Here is a 22,404-nt window from a genome sequence, read left to right on the forward strand (position 1 = left end):
CAGAACTCAGAACTGTATTTCCAACAGTATAAAAATCCCTTTTAATGAATTTGTAACACCATTATTCTTTGATATAAAGTTTAAACGCTGGACTGTTAAATTATTTAACATAACAGGGTTTTAAAAAAACAACAAACATAATATCTGGAAAATTAAAGTTAAGCACTTTTGGCTTGTTGTTGAAGTCCTGAGTCATCAGAAGACTTTTGCTTACATAACAGTCGTCTTTATGAGGGCAGAATCCGTCTGTTTCAGATATTCACTGATGAATCTCAGGTGAGTCTTTGTGTTTCCAATCTGGATGCACTGTCTAGTGTTAATTAAACCTTCAAATGTCGCTAAAGGCATTCTTCACCTGTGGGTTACTGCACAGCTTTATTTTAGATTTCCACATTTCAGATTAATCCCATCTAATAAGAGCATATTGTTGGACGTCACCTTGTCTGGCTTTTTAAAGGTATCCACTCAAACGGGCTAACAAAACATCTTCAGGCTGTCTCAAGGACTGTTTTGGTTCTTTAAGGACTTCTACACCAGAGCTTCTTAATGTATTATAATAGTATGCACATTTCTTCCTTCTTCCTTTCTGCCTCTCATTAAAATTAAAACATTTCTACATATCATCCACAAAAACAATAAAAAAAAAAAAACATACAAAATTGAAATATAGAAACATGTTAGACAGAAACATAGAGGCAGTGAAATCATAATGGAGATTTGACAAAAGATGGAAAATAAAAGGTTATAATCACAATCAACAAGGCTGTAGAAGCACACACAACAGTGCTTTTGCTGGAGGACATCTCACGGTTTGTTCTTTTATTTTTCTGCACATTTTCCCTTTTTTCTCCCACATTAGAACAACCAATTCCCCTCACACTGCTGCTGCTGCTGCTGCTGCTGAAAACTCCCACTTTCGGCCCGGGGACGGTGAAAACAACATTCCTCCTCTGATGCGGGTGGACTTGTGCCAGCTGCTTCGCTTCACCTGTCAGTGAGGAGCTTCACCAGGAGGAAAGAACAAGCGTGGAGGTCCAGATTAAACCCCTTCACATCCAGCCGACCTCTGCTCGGGCACCCTGTAGGAGGCGCCAGTACAGCGACGAGAACCCGGTCCCTCACTGGCTTCCCACCATGGATCACTTCTGGTAGCGTTGGATGAGATACGGCATCAACAACTTGACAGATACATATTTCATTGCACTTGATCACGATGTAATAGTTACACATGAGCTGCTTATTTTGTAGTTTTTTCAGGTCAATGTGATAGAGAAACAATGTTGACCTGTGACCTCTGCACTGACAATAATTGCTACACTTCCTTGATCCTTGAACATCAAATGAGCAATAAGCAACCAAGAAAAAAAGCACTCATTACACTGTGTACAGTACGGCTATTTATATACTGTATGAAATACTGTATTTTATGGAAGAGAGAGATGTAGATGGAGGGAAATAAAAAAAAAGAGAGAGAGAGAAAATAGTGAGATTTTCTACCTCCAGCCGAGTGGCGTTCTCCATCTCTCATCTAGCAAAACACGCCCACACAGCACCTTATTATGACCCCTCTCTCTCTCTCTCTTTCTCTCTTTCACTCATCAGTCTCTCTCTTCTGAAGCACACAAATTGATCCGAAATGACAAAACGGTGCACTCTAGTGGCCACAAGTTGTAGTTTAAAGCGGAAATTCAGTCAATTTATCTGCTGTAACTCGTTATACTTTTCCACCCTTTGCCAAGCACAAACGTTTGACTTTTACTAGTTTTCTTATGTTATCTTCTAACTTATTGCTCTTTGTATTTCTTTTCAGTTTTCACTCAACATGGCAAAAAAAACCCCACATTTTTGCATCAACAAGTGTTTTTTTATGTGCAGATCATTTCAGAAATACCGGACATGTGGAGGTTTATTCTTCTTTTACATAATACTGCATAAAATATATATAATACATGAATAGAGTCCTTGTACTTTTGGGTTTGAGACACTGGTCTGAATTATCACCAACCACTAGAGGGAGACACAGCTACATGTTTGTGGCATTCATGATGCTGTTCCATAAAACTGAAACTGTCTCTGCTCACTGACCTCAAAGCCAAACTGGAGCATGGAGGGTTGAATTTCTCATTCTTGGCACCGCATACAGGCTCAGTTTATAACACAACTCTATATTCATATTAACATGAGAGCCTGACAGCTCTATAAATGCTATTATTGATTTACCTGAGCGCTTATTTATCTTGTGCATTTATTTATAAGAGGAAAAGTTTTTTGTCACAGTTTTTATTCCTTCCAAACCACAATGTACAGTTATAATCCAGCTTTTTTAAAGGTAAAACTACTTTTTTTATAAAGATGTTTCTATGATTTTTACATATTTACCAATAGTTTTACATAATTACTGTCTAATGTTTAGGTGTCAGTAGTTCCAGTAGCCTTTTACATTGGGCCTGTTGTCCAACATTCTCAACCAAACATGAGATGACACCCTATCTGGTGGGAATAATTATCCTGTTTGACAAGCACATCCACAGGAAATAATGCAGTTAATAGTGACAATTTTCTCCACCCAGAATCCACTGCCGTTACCAATGGGAGGAGGTGCCACTCCCACTGGATACGTGTTTCGAGGAAACACCCAAACTAAAACACTTATTGGATAATCTGATAGTCTGTGAAAGTTCAAAAATGTTCCTCAACCTGTTTTGTTGTGTTGGCTGGTTATCCACCATCTTTTTCTCAACCTGTTTGTTTGGGATTCCCTTGATTCCCCCGTGTGCCTTCATCTCAACATACATCTCAGTTTTTTATTAATCTTATTTCAATGCATTTTTTTCCACAATCAAACAGGTAAGATCTCATGTTCTCTCTTTTGCTGACGATTACAGTACACAAACACACATATACAACAATTATAGGAAATACTGTGTAAACTGAGCACGCAAATGCACGTGTGACTGATTTCTGTCAGTCACACGTGCTTTTGTGCACTGAGAAACAGCACTGCCACGTGACCACACAGGAATAAATTCATGAATATATATAGTATATACTATATATATATATATATATATATATATATATATATATATATATATATATATATATATATATATATATATATATATAGTCCTACATACATGCTGTTGAAAACACAATCAAAACAATAAATATCCCTTAAGGCAATATTTAAAACAGTTGCTTGCCAAATTCATCAAAATGAAATTGAAACGTGCTTCTGTGAGATGACAAGAAAAGATGCACCTGCACGCTATAAAAATACCTTGTATCTTTTACGTCATCTAATGATTCACCACTTGCTCTTGTTTCGTCGACTGGTTTGGTGTCTATCGTATCATATCTATCATATATTAAAATACCCCAAAAAGCCCCTCTGTTCTCTGGCACATTCATCAGTTTGCACATTTAGCTTAAATGAGAATTCCAAAAATAGCTCAAGGTCGGATTTCCTGTCTGCAGATGATAGACGAAGATGTTAACCATTGAAACCAGACATATAGCGTAATAATTAAAATTCTTGTTTATATTTTTTTGCAAATAAGCTGAGTATTTTGAAAATATGAAAAAAAGAAATTCAAAATTATTTTACAGAAGGTTATGTGCAGGATAATTTCTTGGCCTTAACTGGTAACTTACTCTGCTGGTTGCCTGGCAACTGGTCCTGGCCAAAATAGTCTGGCACTTATCCCACTTTGTTTTTTTGTACAGATTACACAGAAAAAAACCTTGTTAATTAGTGAACTTTAGAGGTGTTGGTGGGTGGATTTTGTCACCTTCAGGCAGAACCAGGCTAGCAGTTTCCCCCTGTTTCCAGTCTTTGTGCTAAGCTAAGCTAACAGCCTGTGGGCTCCAACTCTACATGAGAGAGGTATCAATATTCTCACCTAACTCTCAGCAAGAAAACTAACAAGTGTATTTCACAAACTGTAAAACTATACCTTTGAGTCTAATGGTAGCACCATTATAATCACTTTGGTTTTTTTTTATTCAGGCATTTTCACTTATCTTGGAATGGAAAACACAGGCTTTACTAATAACACTAACGACGGATTCGTTTAAAAGTGCACCAGTAAGTGTGACAACGCACCAAAACGATCAATACGAGGACCGACCCTGAAACTGGAGCAGCTAAATGGAATTCAGCCATTATCAGTTCATTCACTTACATCTGTGCTTTATAGCTTCAGAGGCCTACTTGGGAATCTCTCACAGCCTGAAACAGGGCGTGAAGACGCCTGACAACTTTTGTAACTGCTTTTGTTCAATGGAGAATGCGTCGATCACTTTGTGTTGAGTAATACTGCAGTCTGTGCACTATTAGACAATCCAACAGTTTAACAGAGCGGGGCGAGCTCACTGTCAGTGCTAAATGATCCATGGCTTTTGTGTCACCACACGCTATTCAAGAACACGACTCAACTGCCTTATCTAAAAAATGCCATCTGAAGAGTTTTACATTTCAATATTAAATCAGAGTTTCTGTTTATTTGTCTCTGTGTTGAATTACTGTAAATGGCTGACATAGATCCTCTTCTTCAGAAATGCTTAAATATCATAGAGAAGTGCCACTTCCCTCTTTCATTGGCTTCATACAGCCAAGCAAACTCAACACACACACACACACACACACACACACACAGTTTACAGTCTAGACAAACAATGGCAGCAGGTTTTTGACCATTAAACAGTCATTGTTTTAGTAACAGCAACAACCTATTCCCTTTTTTGTTAATTAACAGTGAGATCACTTTCATTTCATCATTTAATTTCTTTGAAATAAAGGAACATCAAAATGTTTTGTGTAGATACTGTTTTAGCACAACATCATGTAGGATTATATATCAGGATTGACACTTTTATTATAATACATCCACCCCACATGATGCTTGAAATGTATGTGTATCCGTTAATAGGTCATGGTATAGATGCACACACACACACATACACACACATATACATACTGACATGCTCTTCTGGGTTATTTGACAAATCATAACTAGTTCTACCAAGTTGATAGAAGGTCACATGACTTCATAAAACTGAGTCAGTGCGAAAAAGGGGGTCGACCACAGAGTTGTGGTGTGTCGGCGTGTGTGTGTTTGAGTGTGTGTATGTGTGGGTGTGTGTAGTGCATTTGTATGTGGGTTTGTGTGTGCTTATCGACGGTAAGCTTATGACTGAGACAGTGTTTAGTGGAAAGATTAGAATCAAGATTAATGACTATTTACGGTATACTGCATATGCATTCCCGTAAGTGGCTCGTTCTGATGGTCTTGAGGGGAGGCGGAGCCAAGATATGGAGAGTTACCTCAAAAGATAACTCATTAAAATAGCAGCGTTTTTTGAAAGATATAAAAAAAGGTGATGAGCAATGTGTCCCTGATGTTGAATCCATATTATTTGCCTAGAGAATTCTATTGTTACTCCTATTTACATTACTACTTCATGGAAATTCAAAAAATATGCACTACAGGAATGAAGCACATGTCTTTGTTTTGTAATGTTCTTCTTGTGTAGCAAATGGGTTAAGGTTGCAAAATGGCAATAAATCTTCCTTAATCCTTAGTAATTATAGCAGCAGTAAAAGAGAGAGAGAATAAAAGGCAGCAACTCTATGATAACAGCAAAATATGTAGGAAGTAGTCATGGGAGTAATATCTAATGTAGTATTAGTTATAATAGAGTGTATTTATATGTACATAAGCATCCTGATTTCCTGGTTTTGATGTTTTTGGAGAAAAGGTGTTTAAATGGAACACGAGAAACTGGGTTATTTGTATCCGTGTATACATACTAACGGTAACCATGTTTCTGACCATTAGAGTGCAGGTCTGTCTGGATTTCTCATCATCTTCAGTCGCATATTTCTCCTCCAAAAAAGAAACCAGGATAAAGTGTTTACATGGAACATTATCACGGTTTTATTATCAGAGTGCTCCAGGACGTTTATCCAGGTATGGGAGAGGAAAAGTGGAGAAATGTGTCCAAAGTGTTGGCTCCATTACACACATAACCCTTGTTAGGAGTTACACAACTGAAGAAGAACACAATGAAATCATAACAAAATTAATCAACTTGAAGCTTTAAACAAACTTTTTAACAACGGTTTGGAATAAAAGACAGCAAACAGTGGGTGTGATCACTCCCGAGCACGGCCTCGTTACTATTGAAAGTCTTTGGAGCAATTCTAGATTAAATCCTGTAAGAGAGTGAGTCATTAAAAGAAAAAAGGGCCAAACTGCGTGTTTGTGGGTTTTGCATCCATGTGTATGCAGGACAGTTGATAATACAAAGTCAACTATCATGCCGGTGTATCATGTTACATTCAAACAAAGCAATGCAGAGAGAGAAGGGGTAAAAATCCGGATCCCAGCAGGACATCGCATTGACATCAGCAAGGAATAAACAAAGGAAAAGAGGGACTGCTTTACTGTATATGCCTCACCCTTTATCTATTTATTTTAATATTATCACTATTATTGTATTTATTTTAGGATATGTGTTTTTACAGCAAGGATTGTAGCACTCAAACCAACCTTTAAGGAAGGAACATTCTCTTTAGTGTTTCTGCTAAATGATGGTTTCAAGAAAAATGTTTCCAAGAAAGCTGATATTCTTACTTTTCCTTTGATTTTTCACTTTGCATGGACATGTTAATCCCCCAAAACTACCTCCAAGTCAACTCAATATTCCAGGGAAGTTATTTCAAACGAAAACCTCAGCAATACTTTGTCCGTACTTTCAGTGTGTGATTTCAGGAAGAAGAGATCAAGAATCGTATGCATATGTCACACCCTTAGTAGTTGCTTTAACTGATTTTTTATCAAGTAAAATCTATTGATTGTTCACTTTTAGTACAGCTCTTTAAGGCAGCATGAGCCAATCCGGATTTAAAAGGCTCAGTTGTATTATCCGTTGCCACGCTGCCACACAAAACCTCGCTTTCACTTTCGGCTTCTTAGAAAACGGAGCATTTCTGTCACAGTGCGGCCGCTGGAATGGACAAAGACCACAATTTGCAGACAAAAACACGCAACTAAATTGTTTACTATTGATAGCTCCTGCTCTCAGACACAGCACACATATTTTATAGCGTGCAGGCATGCAATAAGGCAAGGCATGGGTATGCACTTACGCAATAACAACAAGAGTCCTGTGTGTGTGTGTGTGTGTGTGTGTGTGTGTGTGTGTGTGTGTGTGTGTGTGTGTGTGAGTGTGCAGTAGTAGTTGGTATCAGAGTGTGCATGCATATTTGGGTGTTTACACTTATTACAAGCCGTCTTAGACAGCTGTGCAGTTGATATCAAGTTGTTCTCTGCAATCCTTCCTGATCAATCCAGTTTCTTCAAATGCAGCTTTTTTTCCATAGAAAAAGGAGGAACAGCAGGAAACTACAAGTCAACAGTAGTCACAACCTCATATAAACAAAATGAAGACCTTTAACCTTTGAATCTGTGAGGCTGTGAGATTTCAGTTTCACTCTGACGATGTGCTCGTCTTTGACATGTCTCCCTCCTGGATTCCAGCCACTGGATCTGATGTTTTTGTGTCTTAGCAGATGGTTGGATTTCACGCTGAATAGGTACTTAAGGAAACTTACCAACCATGCAACTTTGCCAGGTCCCCCTGCAGCTACAGAGCTCTAGTTCAGCCACACACCTTGTGCTTTATTTTAACTCTCAAACCAAAAGTGAAATCTGCACAGACCTCATATCAGCAGACGCTGATCAGATCTACAATTGTGTGTGCATAATTCCATTCACATGCAGCATTTATAAATAACAAAATATGTTTCTATTGAGGGAAAGATTTTTGCACACTATCAGCAAATCATCTGCTGGGATTGTTATATGAAGGGGGGCTTTTGTGGCTAGTTTATGGAAGCAGAGCAGGAGGCCAACGTTTGAATGAACACAGCAGTGTTGCCAACTGGACGAACCAACAGAACCAACCAGGCAGCAACCTCCGGATCTGACATGTGAAGCCAATGTGGAAGTGACTTAAACCCACATACATTTTTTTCTAATGGGCATCGGGGGCGACTCCTCTTGTTGCAAAAAGAAGTCTGATTGTTTGGAAGTCTATGAGAAAACTTCTCACTTGATTTATTCCCTCATTGAACATTGTAAACATGAGTTTATGGTCTCAATTTCCAGTTTCAAGTCTTCTTCAATACAGCATGATGTTCATTTAGTAAATTATTGCCCCATTTAAAGTAAAATAAACGAAAAAGCAGGGTATGTTTTAGGGCGTGGCTACATTGTGATTGACAGGTTGCTACCAAGCCGTTGTCAGGTTTGAGATTGGTCTGTGTTTTCGCCATACTTTAACTTTAACTCTTTTACGGTATGTTTGGAGTTCATCAAAGTTAATCGTAACCTTTTTGGTCTCTTAAAAATGTCTTATCCAGCGCTCACTTGTACTAGGCACCCTCTCATGTCACTTCTGGTTGCAAGAAACTAAAATGGCGACAGCCTAAATGCCAAACACGAGCTTCAAAACAGCAGTCCACAAGCCAATGAGTGACGTCACGGTGACTACGTCCACTTCTTACATACAGTCTATGGAGCCAAAGCTTGGTAGGAGCTGATAGCACAGATTAGCTCCAGTAGGACTTTGACATGGCTCAGGATTCATTGCTGCACTGTTGGCCAACGACAGCGGATGAATTAATTTATAGAAACATGACCGGGAGATCATGAGGACTGGATTCAAGACTCTCATAATAACATGATTCATAACATTCAGAACGGTCGATTGTTGCCGTGATAACTTTCCAGCGTTGAGGAGTGTTTCCTCATAATATGATTAACCACTGTGGCATGTTCTGGTAACAGATAGGCATCAACTATTTTACTGCATGACTCAAATAAACCTTTCAGGGTCATCTTATGAGGTCACAGACAGCAAGACTGCACTGACGCTGCATTCATTATAAACAATGTGAGCAGTCATGAGTCTAGGGTGTAGTTCATGATCACAAAGCACGCCTTACTAAACATAAACATGAACATCTAGTGTATCTAGTTTAATTTAGAATTTGCCAATTGGACCTTATTTCAGAAAAATGATGTACAGTAGTCAAAGGCAAGAGACAGAAACTCTTTTGATCCTGTTTGAATTTAAATAAGATGTTTGCCAGTTTAAAATATAATTTTGCAAGACAAGAGTGTCACATTTTGTTGTAAAACTGTTGAAATATAAGACTGTGTAAATACGTAATTAGAAAGACGACACACCGAAAAAATGACGTTAATGACGTCCCTCTCTAAAGCTACGATGCCTATTTGTTCCGTACCAGGATGTTATCACACAAACAACAACGGGTCTCTCTCGTTCTTTTGCTTTGCTTTAGAGTTGCTGGATAAAACACAACAGGTGATATAACGTTACATTTGTGGGTAGAACAGAGCTAAGTTAGCTAGCTAGCTAGCAAGCTAAGGTAACGGCCATGTTGGTGACGTACATCGACAAGATGTGTAGTTCAGTGAAAAGTTCCACACAAAACTAAATGGTACCACTGCAAATCTACTACAAACTTTGACTTTCTAGAATTGTAAAATTTTCTTTTACATTGACAAACATCATATGTGTAATTTATGGCACAATTCAAACGGGATCAAGAAACCGTTGTCTAATAAAACACCGACCTTGTTGTGAGCAGTTTCATGCAGAAACTATGATTGAAAATAGTTCCAACATGAAACTGCTCACAGGATCTGTAGATTATCTTTAGTTTCTGGAACGAGACATTACTGTTGAGTTTTTCACATTTTTCTTTTTCCGCTTTGAGCACAACAGGCCAAGTGGCATATAGTTACATTATACTGGAGAGCGGGCAGACATCTCTACGGCAGATATCTCTAAAACTAAGCAACTCACACCAAAACAATCTAGATTGACAAGTAACTATACAGAAAAGAGGAAAAATATGTATTTTTGATTTGAGGGTTAACTGTCCTTTTAATTCAACACCTCAGTGAAGAATGAAGATGCCAAACTCTGTCCAAATGAGACAATAAATAAAATAAAATAAAAATGGCTATGATTTAATGTTTTTTTTTCTGCAAACTGGCTTGGATTTTCTTCTAATGACAGTCTAGCAAAATGGTGGAGGGGAAGCCGAACATTGTTCATTTGTACATACTGTACCATCCACACTGTGGTGATACAAAGCTGGAAGATTTTCCTTTTTCTTTTTTACTATTTGGTACTTCTAAGGGACACATTTGTTCTGTGAGATTTAAAACAATAATCCAAACGTATCACACCGAGTTTGGCTCCTCTTCAAGCAACAGGTCCAGATCTCTTCACTGTGTTTCACTCCTCAATATTTACTTTTCCCTGCCAGTTTCGAGGCTGTTTCATGTGCCTGCCTGCGGTACTTAAGTATAGTACTTGAAACACCGCCATATTCTGGAGAACAATGAGATTCTGATATCAATAATATAATAATAATAATCAATCGACAGACAATCATGGACCTTGGAAGCAAACCAATGTATTTTGCAAGCACATTGTGGGCAGCACATTAGTGGGAAACTAATCTCTTCTCCATCACAATTCCCCAGAAGACATTTCATCAGAAGTTTCAAGTCGTGATTTGGGAGATATCCTATTTTGACTTTTAGCTGCCAGATTGGTTTCTCAGAGCCACTCCGGCTTTTCAAATAAATCTCTTGATTAATTTGCTGCAACTGCATTACTGTAAATTGTTTTACTTGCTGAGAGAACTTTGTATTTCAACAGAAGGGCTTATGGTTAAGGAGATTTCAGCCATGAGGATGTGTACTTGACAATAAATCAATTGCGGAGACGTTTCTGCATTGTTCTGCTGCCCACTTTTTGGGAAATCAATGACACGGCATTGTACACAGGAAACAAAGGAACTTCAGTAACTGGAATATGACTGGGGGACGACCAGCAAAATGAAGGAATGAGGACTCAACGATAACTTGAATATATAAACAGTTTCTGGGTGCTTTGTTGTTGTTATTTTCCAGATATTTTATTCAATTTGGCCTCATGAATATCTCCTTTAAAAAGCAGTTATTCTGGGGAGAGAAGGGTCTAGACAAAAACAAATCACCAAGTGGGATGAGAAAGCAAAGTGACGACTATATGAATGAACTCTGTAGGAGCTTGTCATTTAACAACCAAATCACAGACTGAGAAGATTTTTAAGAGTAAATGGTCTGAGCAGAGTTTTTTCCACTCACATTTATTGTGCATTTTTGGAGCCTAATTACATTAACTTGTTTAACATCAGGCAGCACTGGCAACTGTTGAAGCTTGAGGGATTTTATTGGCTAACTTAATGTAAAAATGCTCCAGCACTTCCAATAAGCATCTAAGCTTCAAGGAAGACATTGTTCTTTCACATTCAGCCTTATTACCTTCGGTGCAAAGGTCCCTTATCATGCTTTCATATCATCCAGATTGCACAACAGATTATTTCTCAGTGTTTCCCACATTGTGAATGAGAAAGTAACAATGTCCCGGTGCATTTCTAGGGCCTCCTTACTATAATCAGTAGGGATTCAGTGAAATGCAGCTTCTCGTTTCCCTGCAGCTCTACTTCCACTTTAATCCCAACTCAATTGTGTTTTGACAGATGAATACAGGAACTACTGGATCAAATTCACTGCTTTGTATCTCTGCCAGGCGCTCTGACCAACTCTTACATACACTCTGAGGAATGCATGCACCAACTAGAACCATATAGGGTTCTTCAGCTTGTCCTCAAAGGAGAGCAATTTATGATTACTGATAAAAATCTTTCATAAAGGTTCCAACTGGAACTCTTTTAGAGGGCTCAACCTCAAACCAAACATAAAGGGGTATATGGAGGACCATCTGGGAAAGGTTCCACCCAGAGCACCCTATGAGTGGTTCTACAGAGAACCCTTCTGTAATTCCATTCAGGACTATCTCTGGAGTTTGTATCCAGAACCGTTCAAACTTCTAAGGGTGCGTATAAGAACCCACCCAGGGGTTACTACCGAGAACTCTTTTTAAACAAACAGTTTTATCCAGACCGGGGCAGAAATGCTCACAAAGATCATGGTTCAGGGGATATTCCCTTTTAACAGCCCTGCTTTCAACAATCCTGGAAGAACTCTTTATTCCAAAAAGGCTTCTTTGGATGAAAATGCTTCTGCCTTTTATTGAATAACTTCTTACACTGCGCTTTTTATTCTATTTCACACCTGTCTTATTCTATTTTAGCTTGTTTTTCTATTCTCTTGGCTCTTAAGTGACAGTTCTTTTGCAATCTGTCTTTTGATATTTTATGTGAAGCACTTTGAATTGTCTTGTTGCTGAAAGGTGATTAATAAATAAAAGTAATAGAATCCTCAGTCATACAAAGAACCCTTGAACACCCAGGAAGAACCCGTTTGGAACCCTTATTTCTAAGAGTGCACAATAACATGAAGAAAGGAGGAAAAAGAAGCCACCATGGTAACAATGCCACCTGGCTGAGTTTTCACATTATGTGTTTTATCTGCTGATCAGCATGTTTTACTGCTGGCCAGAGAGTCTGGGAAATGCTAAAAGGTGTCATTTTTTATTATTTTATGAGGTTTTGTGGTGATGGCACCAAACAAAGTAAAGTGGATGCCAAAGAATTCACTTACAGAAAGAAACAACAACAATATTTTTTTTCACAAAAAGCAAAAGGGGTCTACCTAGTCTTGTTTTCAATGAAGCATCGTACATAATCATTCTAAAAAAAATATTTAATGTGTTTAATTATTCTACATTATTCTTTTTGTTTTTCGTGTTTTTCCTTTAACACCTTCTGTCTTCTTGTAAAGCTCATCTTAAACTAATTACTGGTTCCTGATAATAAACCACACAAAATGAAACAGAACACACACACACACACACACAACATAAAGGTTATACAGGGCTATTAAAGATTGTGTATATGTTGGTTTAGTGCACCAGGATACACTGCTACTGCCACAGCAGCTACACTACAAAAGCTCCACAGCAGGCTCATAACAGATATGTGTGCAGCAGATATGTTTACAAGAAGATAACTAACTGCTAACCATTTACAGTAACTGCCATTCAAGCCCTATTTTTGTCACTGGCTGTAAGGAACAGTAATTACCAGTCATTCTTATCACTGATTACGGGGTACATAAAAGTGAAAGTACAGCAAACTGACAGTTCAGCCCAGAAGACCATAACTTAATTTGCACATTCACATAGTCCTCATATTGAAAGTACATTCTGCCATGGCGCAAGGCCTCTATGGCCACATGGGGCTGGTCACTATGCAAATGTTAGAAGAACAAATACATTTTAAGATTTGAGAAATAAGTTCCTGTTTCCAGACAAGGAAGGGCAGTATTTTCTTGGTGGACTAGTGGAGTGAGAGCGGGACTCGCCTCTGGGATGCAACAGTTTCATTTTAACTGAGACAGAGCCACAGAGGAGGACACACCCACACAGACACACAGGTCCTGTTCATCAGCTAATATCTTTTATAGCTGTTTGCAACACTTTTGCAAGCTGAAAATTGCAAGTGGACAATACTTTAATTACATTGAAACTTTAATATTTATCAGTACATATCTCTGCAGATCCCAGAAATGAAAAGTGAAAAACAACAGCACAGAAGCATCAGCTTGCTCCTGCAGAAACTTCCAGAGTGCATGTGCCAAGACATGTTTCATCTGCTGATAATCAGCAGTCATGTGTCTGTATTTTCCAAACATGCAGCCTTTTAATTAGCAGAGAGACTCCAACAAAGCTCCTATGGTTTAACAGCCAGGGCTTGTGCAGGACTAGAAACAATGGATTTTCTCTACTCTGCATTTTTCATCCATCTGTAATGCATCGAGGAGCCTTCCCACAATGCATGCTCTCACACAATAGAAAAAAACCCCAATAAGCTTTATTACAATATATCTATGTGCTGCTACAGCGTATTAATGCATGTGTGTATTTTCTGTTGAACCGCTGCATTCATTCATTCATTCATGCACACACTCACACACACGCACGCACGCACGCACGCACACATACACACTGGCAGTAGTCTGCAAAGCTCTGTGATAGGACACAACAAACACTGGCTATGTTTCAGTCTCTTGGTTCTGTCCCTGTTTCACAGAAATGAAACTCATGGAGCACACGCACACCTGCAAACAGACACAGAGTGCGTAATGATAAGCACTTACAACACTACAAACTGCACTGTGCATTATGACATGGTATTGATTAAGCATATTTTTGCAATGCAAAAAATAAATCCAAGACAGACATGCAGTGAGAGCAGTGTGTGTGTGTGTGTGTGTGTGTTTCTGATTAAGCAGAGACAGGCATAGAGCTGTAAACCCAGCCCTCCCTCTCTCTGCCTGTCTCTCTCTCTCTTTATTTGAATCATATCTCGCCGCACTATTCTGAATGTATTCTGCATGCTGCAACTTTGCATCGTGCACGTAAACGTTTACCATAGTTAAAAGAACAAATTTGATTAGATTTGAATCTTCTCAAAGCCACCACAGTTAATTATAAGCAGAGATGAGGAGCGGGCCACAGCGGTCTGATGAGCTCACTTCTTTGTAACTCCACACCCCCAAATTATTTTCATAGACTAACTTGTAATCTTCAGCCTTGTACAGTAGTAACCTCCAAACAACGAAGTCTACAGAAAAAATGTTGGCATTGTATATGTTTCTGCAAAAAAAGAGATAATGTTAACGTTTCTGAACCAAAAAATACTTCCTAGTGACATTTCATAACAGTCGCAGATCGAGCTTGCAAGATGCAACTTGACGTTTTGGAATGATTAATTAGGTTTAGGCAACAAAACGACTTAGTTAAGGTTAAAAAAAAAGAAATAATAACGTTACGAAAAAGACGTAACAACTTAACTACAGACTTTCTTATGAAACATAACCTCACAAGCGTATGTTAAATAAAAAGCCTAAAGTCAACATTTACTTTGTTTGCTTATGGCCTAGGGTATTATGCCACATCATTTTTAATTAACGCTCGCTCAATATACTTTGTCACTTTCTCTGCGCTTCGCTCACTGTACTACAGCACTTGCTCGGCCTGAATGCACAAAAACGTCCACATTTAACGTGTCCCTGGTTTGCAGAAAAATTGCAACGCCAACATGTTTTTCCTGCTACTCGGATTCCCCCAAGACCTGCAAACTGACTTTGATGCCTTAAATCTGTGGCGTTCCCATTTAAGTAACTGACTGGATCGGGTTTTATTGGGGACACAAAACTGGTTGCAGGCCTGTTTCCAAAATGAAGGAGGAGCAGACACGTTTTAACAATCACCTGATGAAGAAGATGAATGGTGCAAGATTGAAACTAAGCCAAAAGAATGTGCATGATCAACACCGTCAGGCACACACAGTGGAACCAGCAGGCTACTCCGAGCACAAGTTGAGTCAAGCGAGTCCTGATAAAATGAAACTAACAATAACACAGATCTGCCTGTCTGTCTGCCAGCCTGTCTGTCTGCCTCTATAACCAATGCCAGCTGACCTGCAGTCTTCCTTAACTTTCTGTTTGTCTCCCTCCACTTTTGTAACCTGACCACTTGGGGCTCAGTTCACCCACCCAAAGACATGTTTAGAAATACTTGAACTGTGATGGCCACATTGGTGTGTGTGTGTGTGTGTGTGTGTGTGTGTGTGTGTGTGTGTGTGTGTGTGTGTGTGTGTGTGTGTGTGTGTGCAGACATTTGACAAGATCTTTATTACCAGGTGATGCAGCATGTGAATTTGTAATCTGCAGGTATTGTGTATCTAAAATGAACTTGCATCGCCTCCCTGCACATTACGGTACTTATTTAGCAGAAATATTCCAGATGCATGAATCATTTGGCATGAAACACTGATTAGGTCATGTAATTGTCTGTCAAAACATAGCACACACACACACACACACACACACACACACACACACCACACACAGAAAAGAAAAGTCTAAAATAAAGTTGAAGTGAGATTAGAAAAACATTCAGTGAAGTGTACTTCATGTGAAACAGCTGTTACTTAGAAACAATACACTTCCAGGTATCACTGGTCATCATAACCACAACGATGTGCCATTAATAAAAACTTATATTATTATAGAAAATGGGATTCATTGAGGAAATGGCCCGATATGACGTGTTTAAAGTATAAATAGTGAAACTGTCAGTATGTCACAATATAAGCATTTCTGAGATGAGTCACCCCAAAGGTCGAAGGCCATTCTTTTTCTGTGGAAGAGCGGCTATTAACAACAAATGAAGAAGTGGGCGAAGTGCCACTGATTTGGTTTCCCTCGAGGTTCGAGACAACTGGTTTATTCCTTTTTTATCTGTGACATGATATCATACATGAGCGCTCTCTGACTGCAGAGATCATGACCACAACGGGACTTACCTTGTTTTTGCCAAATGTTAAAAAAACATGCACCTGATGTCCAAAATCTTCTTGAACGGTCGATTGAGACTAATGCCAAACATGAAAATCATTTAACTTAATGTCTAATAATACATAATATAGTGAGCACATACCGCGATCGTTTGAAATGACTGATGTTTTGACATACAGTACCAGTCAAAAGTTTGGACACACCTTCTCATTCAATGGTTTTTCTTTATTTTTATTTTGTAGATTAATATTGAGGACATCCAAACTATGAAGGAACACATACGGAATTATGTGGTAAACAAACAAATGCTCAACAAACCAGAATATGTTTTATATTTTAGATTCTTCAAAGTAGTTGAATGAGAAGGTGTGTCCAAACGTTTGACTGCTACTGTAAGCGTGTCTAATAAAGGATGCGTGTCTAATAAAGGAATTAGAACGGTACATTTGCAGTGAATGAATAGAATTCTTATGAAAAACCCAGATTGAGAGAATGACCCTAGAGCCAAACATTAAAGAGTCAGTTCAGCCCAACAATTAAAAATACATAACTTTCCTCTTATCCATAGTTCTACATGTCAATCTAAATAGTTTTGGTGTGAGTTGCCTATATTGGCCGTCACAGACGCTCGGGATGGGTTAAATGCATTTTCATTGTGGGACCACTATAAAGACCAATATGACCAAAAACAATACATTTAATAGAAGTCAACAGCAACATCTATTTCCAGAAATCAGGAAATGTTACTTAAGATAAAGCCCAGACCTGGCCTTGAACCGTTTCATAAAGGTTACCGCCCACAAAAAAAAAGCTCTCTTTGGGTGAACTGTCCCTTTAAGAGCGCTTATAAAACACCACTTTTAAAAAACACGCACACACACACACACACACACACACACACACACACACACACACACACAACATGTGTAGTAAACGCCGCTCAGATCCGTCACCTGTCTTTCTCTAACGTCCTGCTCTCATGTGGCTTTTGCGGCTTTCTCGAAATTCTCCAAATCAGAAACCGCGCAAGGAGCGAAGTGAAAGAGCGGCGGGGCTGATCTCAGCTCGGTTTCACTTTCGTTTCAGAGAAACCGGCCGCCTGCCGCTAAAAGAGCCGCGGCTGTTCGTGGAAGCGGGGAGGAGCTCAGAGTATAAAGTCAGCAGGAGTGTTTACCACGGCATAACACACACACACACGCACACACACACACGCACCAGAGGAGGACACACTGAAGGGTGGATCAAATCACGACTGAGTCGGTCCCGAGCTTGCCATCCAAAGTGCGGTGCGGTGCGGTGCGTCAGGGATTTACCTGCAGGACGTTCACGCATCTTGTCTTATTTTTTTGGACTTCTTTGGGATTACAGACAAACGGATCTTTAAACAACCTGCTGTTGTTAGAACAAAACGGTAAGACTTTCTACAACTGGAGCTGTGCTGTAATGTAGTTTTCTTTTTTGGTTTTTTTTTTGGGGTGGTTTTCTTTTTTTTGTAGCATTCATGGCTGATTTTTTTTTTTTTTTTTTTTTTTCTGGGGCCTTGTGGAAAACTAAGGGATTCAGTGGGAAACTGTGTATGCATGGGCTGTTTTTTGAGGCAAAAAAAAAAACACGCATGCTGGAGATTCTCACTACACCAGATTATTATTATTATATTCCTTTATTGATTCAAGTGTTGCAGCAGCTCAACTACACAGAAACAGACAATAAATACACATACTATACAACAAAATAAAGATAGAACAGAAATAAGAATAAAATAAATAAAAATAAAAATGTACAGTATAGATGTTAACTCTTTAATCAGCAATATGGTTATAATTTACATTTTGTCTTGACCATCGCCTGAAATTGATACTAAATAATCCCCCAAAATTGCAACACCTGTTAATCTTTAACTTTAAACTGGTAGCAAAAGCTTTATCTCATTCCCATTGGACTACACAGGGGGAAGGTGAATGACACACAGGGTAGTGGATATGTGGATATGTGAATAGAGTTATTGGAACAGGCAATGTCTTCTGTAAATTATACTCAGCTGATGAGTATCAGATGTTCATCCCTTCATCTGGGTCAAGTGTTTAGTATTTCAAACCATATGTCCTGACACAACTACTTTCATTTTCTCAATGAAGAGCGTTCATTATTTATTTATTTAATTTAATTTAATTTAATTTATTGGCTTAAAAATTAGATTACCCGGTATTTAATTCATTTTGGTAGAAGGGTTAAAAAATTAAAAAAAATACCGCTAGAAGCCCTATAAACTGTGTGTGTGTGTGTGTGTGTGTGCAGTGTACAGTAATCTGACTGCGGCTGACATCAGAGCTGACTGTATTTTGGCCTAACCGCAGATTCCAGTCATATCAAACAGACTAGTGCTCCATGGAAACTTATATTTCGAAGCAACACTCATTCGAGACAGTCACTGACTTATGCACACACACACACACACACACACACACACACACACACACATAGGAATCCTTGCCCCACTGCGACATATATAATTTCACATGAAGATGTAATAGTTATCTGACTTTAGCTTCGTAATAAAGGAATGAATGTTTGTGGTAAAGATAATAACTCTTCCTTTCTTTCTCGTCTCTCTCAGAATGTCAGTCTGGTGGTTAGAGATGGGAGAGGGTCTGGGGCCGCTCTCCCCTGTAGGATGGTAGCCGACAGCACTGTGGAAGGCCATGACAAGACCCATTTGTCAAGCTCCTCGTCGCCATCGTCATCCTCATCATCCTCATCATCCTCATCATCATCCTCATCATCATCTCCTCCGTCATCACTGCTGTCCAGGCAGCTCGCTCTGAGCCCCCAACGCACCGAGTCCGATCAGCTCCAGCGTCGTGCCGCTCCGGATCCCAAACCGAGGTTGGCGTTCGTCCCCTCCGTGTATCTGACCCACTTCCCTACCTTCTCCTGCAAGGAGGACTGCAAGGTCATCACAGACACAGCGTCCAAGCTCGAGCGCAGCGCCTTCTACTGGGGCCCTCTGGGAGTGGAGGAGGCCCATCGCATGCTGCGGGACGCCCCGCTTGGCAGCTTCCTCATCCGCGACAGCCGGCAGAAGGACGTCTTCTTCACGCTGTCCTACCACGCCAAGGGCGGGCCGGTCAGCGTGCGCATCGACTACAAGCGGCAAAAGTTCTCACTGGCGGGCAACGAGCGCTCCTTCCCGTCGCTCTTCGCCCTCCTGGAGCATTACGTCAATTCTCCCAAGCGGCGCCTGAGCATCCCGTACAGGAAATGGGAGCCAACGCTGCAGGAGCTGTGCAGGAAACGCATCATAGGGCTGTGTGGCGGCGGAAGCCGAGTGCCAGAGCTGCCCCTCACCCATGTTGTCCAAGACTTCCTGTTGGAGTTCCCTTACAAACTATGACAGTCTTGCCATTTAAAGTTCTGATCGTGTTCTTTTTAATTTCAAGAAGGCAGTTTTTACCAAGAAACAGTGAACAGAGGGAGTGTTTGTTGGAGGTTAAGACTGTGTCGCCATGGTTACACATACAAGCGTCTTCCTGTTTGATGCCGAAAAGCTGCAAAATGTATCGTAAAAGACATTATCGCCGCAGGCAAGTAGAGGCGGTCTTCAATCGGACAGGGTTCGACACTTCAACAAACTTTACCTCCAGAGACTCAACTTGCACACAGACAGAGTGCCTTCTGGTCTTGAGGAATCATGGGATGTTGGAAAAGGCTGCATTAAGAGAAATCTACACACGCAATGAAGTTATCGCAGCGAAAAAAGAAGTGCCGGGGTCAACTGTGATGGCCCGACCGGAAACTGCAGGGTCTGTTTTGTGGCCCACGGAGGCCTGGATACATTTATTAGCGGATGGCGTAAGGACATTTAGAGCATGGACGGAGTGGACTAGTTGGAGGCGGCTGAAGCCGTCATCAGGCCGTGGTACCAGTAGGACTGACTGTAGCAGACTTTAATACTCTAATGTTGTTGAATGTTTACATATCACACATGAATGTTTGCCAGCGACCGGCGGCTCAAATACCACTTGATGTCTTTTTCAAATCCACTGTCACAGCAGGTGAAATACTGAAGAGGACGTCAGAGGGTATTTGGAGTCACGAGGTCTGGGTGTTTAACTGTACTGTACTTAGAGGCTCCTCACCTCTTATCCAACCATCTCTGCCAGGCAGAGAATGAATATGATTTTACTGAATCAGATAGACAGGAATATTTTTTTTAATATTTTCTATTATATTTGAAATAAAACTTATTTAAACTAACCTTGCTGGATTTTTTTGGTAATTTTCTTTCAACTGTGGTATTTCTCTTCCCGAAATCATGCCATGTGTAGGAAGGGGAGGTAGGAGTCAGTAAGGCCAGGGGAGAGAGAGAGAGAGAGAGAGAGAGAGAGAGAGAGGGCGGGACAAACACACACACACACCCTCCCAATCACGCAGACAATAGGACAGACAGAGACAGGAAGTGCGACGCGCTGGCGTACAGTATCGTCACCACAGTGATTCATCTGTGTAGGCTGTAGTGTCAAGGTGGGTGGGGTTACACCGACTGTTACGCTTAGAAACACACACACACTTACCAGAAACAGGGGCAGAGGTGACACATAATGATTGTGTGATTGTGTGCGTGTGTTGAGTACTTTTAACCTAATGGGGACCCAGCGCAGATTAAAATTTCCTCAGGAGGAAGTGGGAAATTTCTTTTGGGGTTAGTGGTTAGACAGAGACATGTTAGATCAAGGTCAGGGTTAGAGTTACAGTTCGTGTTTCATTTTGGATTTATGATAAACGATTTGAATGTAGCGCATATTTAAAACCGTTATTAATAAGCAGAATGGTATCAAAGTAATACAATACAGCACTTTATACTGTACAAAAAGGCACCGTCTTGTACAGATTTAAAAGAGGACTGCTTTTTTAAACAAAGATTGACATTGTTGGGTGAAAAAATGTCACTGTTCTTTAGTGGGTGTGGCCACACTGATCCAGGTGGGTCTACCTGGTTTGAGTGTATGACTCATTTGTTTGACAAACACGCTGCACACGCTATACATGTAGTTACTATGACATTGGAGCATAAACGCAGCTGAAGGCTCCTCTGAAGACTAGTCTTTAGAAACGACGGTGTTCAGACAGGAACCTTAAACCACACCTTTTACACGTTCTTACACAGAGACGTTGCATTCATCCAGGCTGTCGTGGAGCCGCTGCAGAAACTGATAACACTTTCTTTTTGTCTGAACCACAAGTTGAAGAGTTCAATGGCAGCGTCGATCAATGGGACATTGATTGTTCAATGTAAGCTAAGATGGGGAGTATCGAGGTAGCAGAAGTATCAGATCACCAAACAACAATGACGAGTCTTCTCAGGCACTTTTAAAGAATTTGAAGTTTTTCTTTTTTTCCTCCCAGGCCGACCTCCCATCTCCGGTCTGCTTGTTGTTGTTTTTTTCTCATCGTGCACAATTATATCTGCCGGTAACATTTCATTGTGTTTTCATGTCAATTTATTTTACTCACAGGGAGAAATGGAATCAGAATCACAATCAGAAAAGGTTTATTGCCAGGAACTTCCTCTGCTGAGCCTGGGTTATGACAGAGTTTTTAATAAGTAATATAACAACTTGTAAAATACTCTTATTCCGTTTCTTTACCTTGCTAAGCAGTGTGGCGTGCTAACATGCACTCACATGCAGGCGCAGCTGGGCCCGGCTTTGTCATGAAAGCAAGGAGATACTCGGATTACAACACAGTTCTCTCCTCAGGTCAACAGAACTCCACTATCACTTTACATAGAAAGTAGTCAATCCTGTATTATGGAGTTTAAATTGGTAAAAGATAAAATGCTAAAATAGATGTTATGTCATTGTTGAAAAGTTCCAGGCAGAAGATGAGCCTTGACTTAAACTGGCATCACCTTTAGAAAGCAGAATATTTTGCTAAAAAAAAAGTATGCGTCACTTTTTCAGGCAGTGTAGCCGACTTCTCATTTCTA

General features: G+C 39.9%; 1 protein-coding gene across 1 annotated transcript; it reads left to right on the forward strand.

Annotated features, from left to right (window-relative positions):
* Positions 1–17,386: 17,386 nt before the first annotated feature.
* On the forward strand, positions 17,387–19,909 carry socs1a (suppressor of cytokine signaling 1a). The gene is made up of 2 exons (XM_054607547.1): positions 17,387–17,829; positions 19,033–19,909. The coding sequence occupies exon 2, from the start codon at positions 19,090–19,092 to the stop codon at positions 19,807–19,809; it is 720 nt and encodes a 239-aa protein (XP_054463522.1). The 5' UTR covers positions 17,387–17,829; positions 19,033–19,089; the 3' UTR covers positions 19,810–19,909.
* The last annotated feature ends 2,495 nt before the right edge of the window (positions 19,910–22,404 follow it).

Source organism: Anoplopoma fimbria, chromosome 11 (genome assembly GCF_027596085.1).
Source record: "Anoplopoma fimbria isolate UVic2021 breed Golden Eagle Sablefish chromosome 11, Afim_UVic_2022, whole genome shotgun sequence".
NCBI classification, from domain to species: domain Eukaryota; kingdom Metazoa; phylum Chordata; class Actinopteri; order Perciformes; family Anoplopomatidae; genus Anoplopoma; species Anoplopoma fimbria.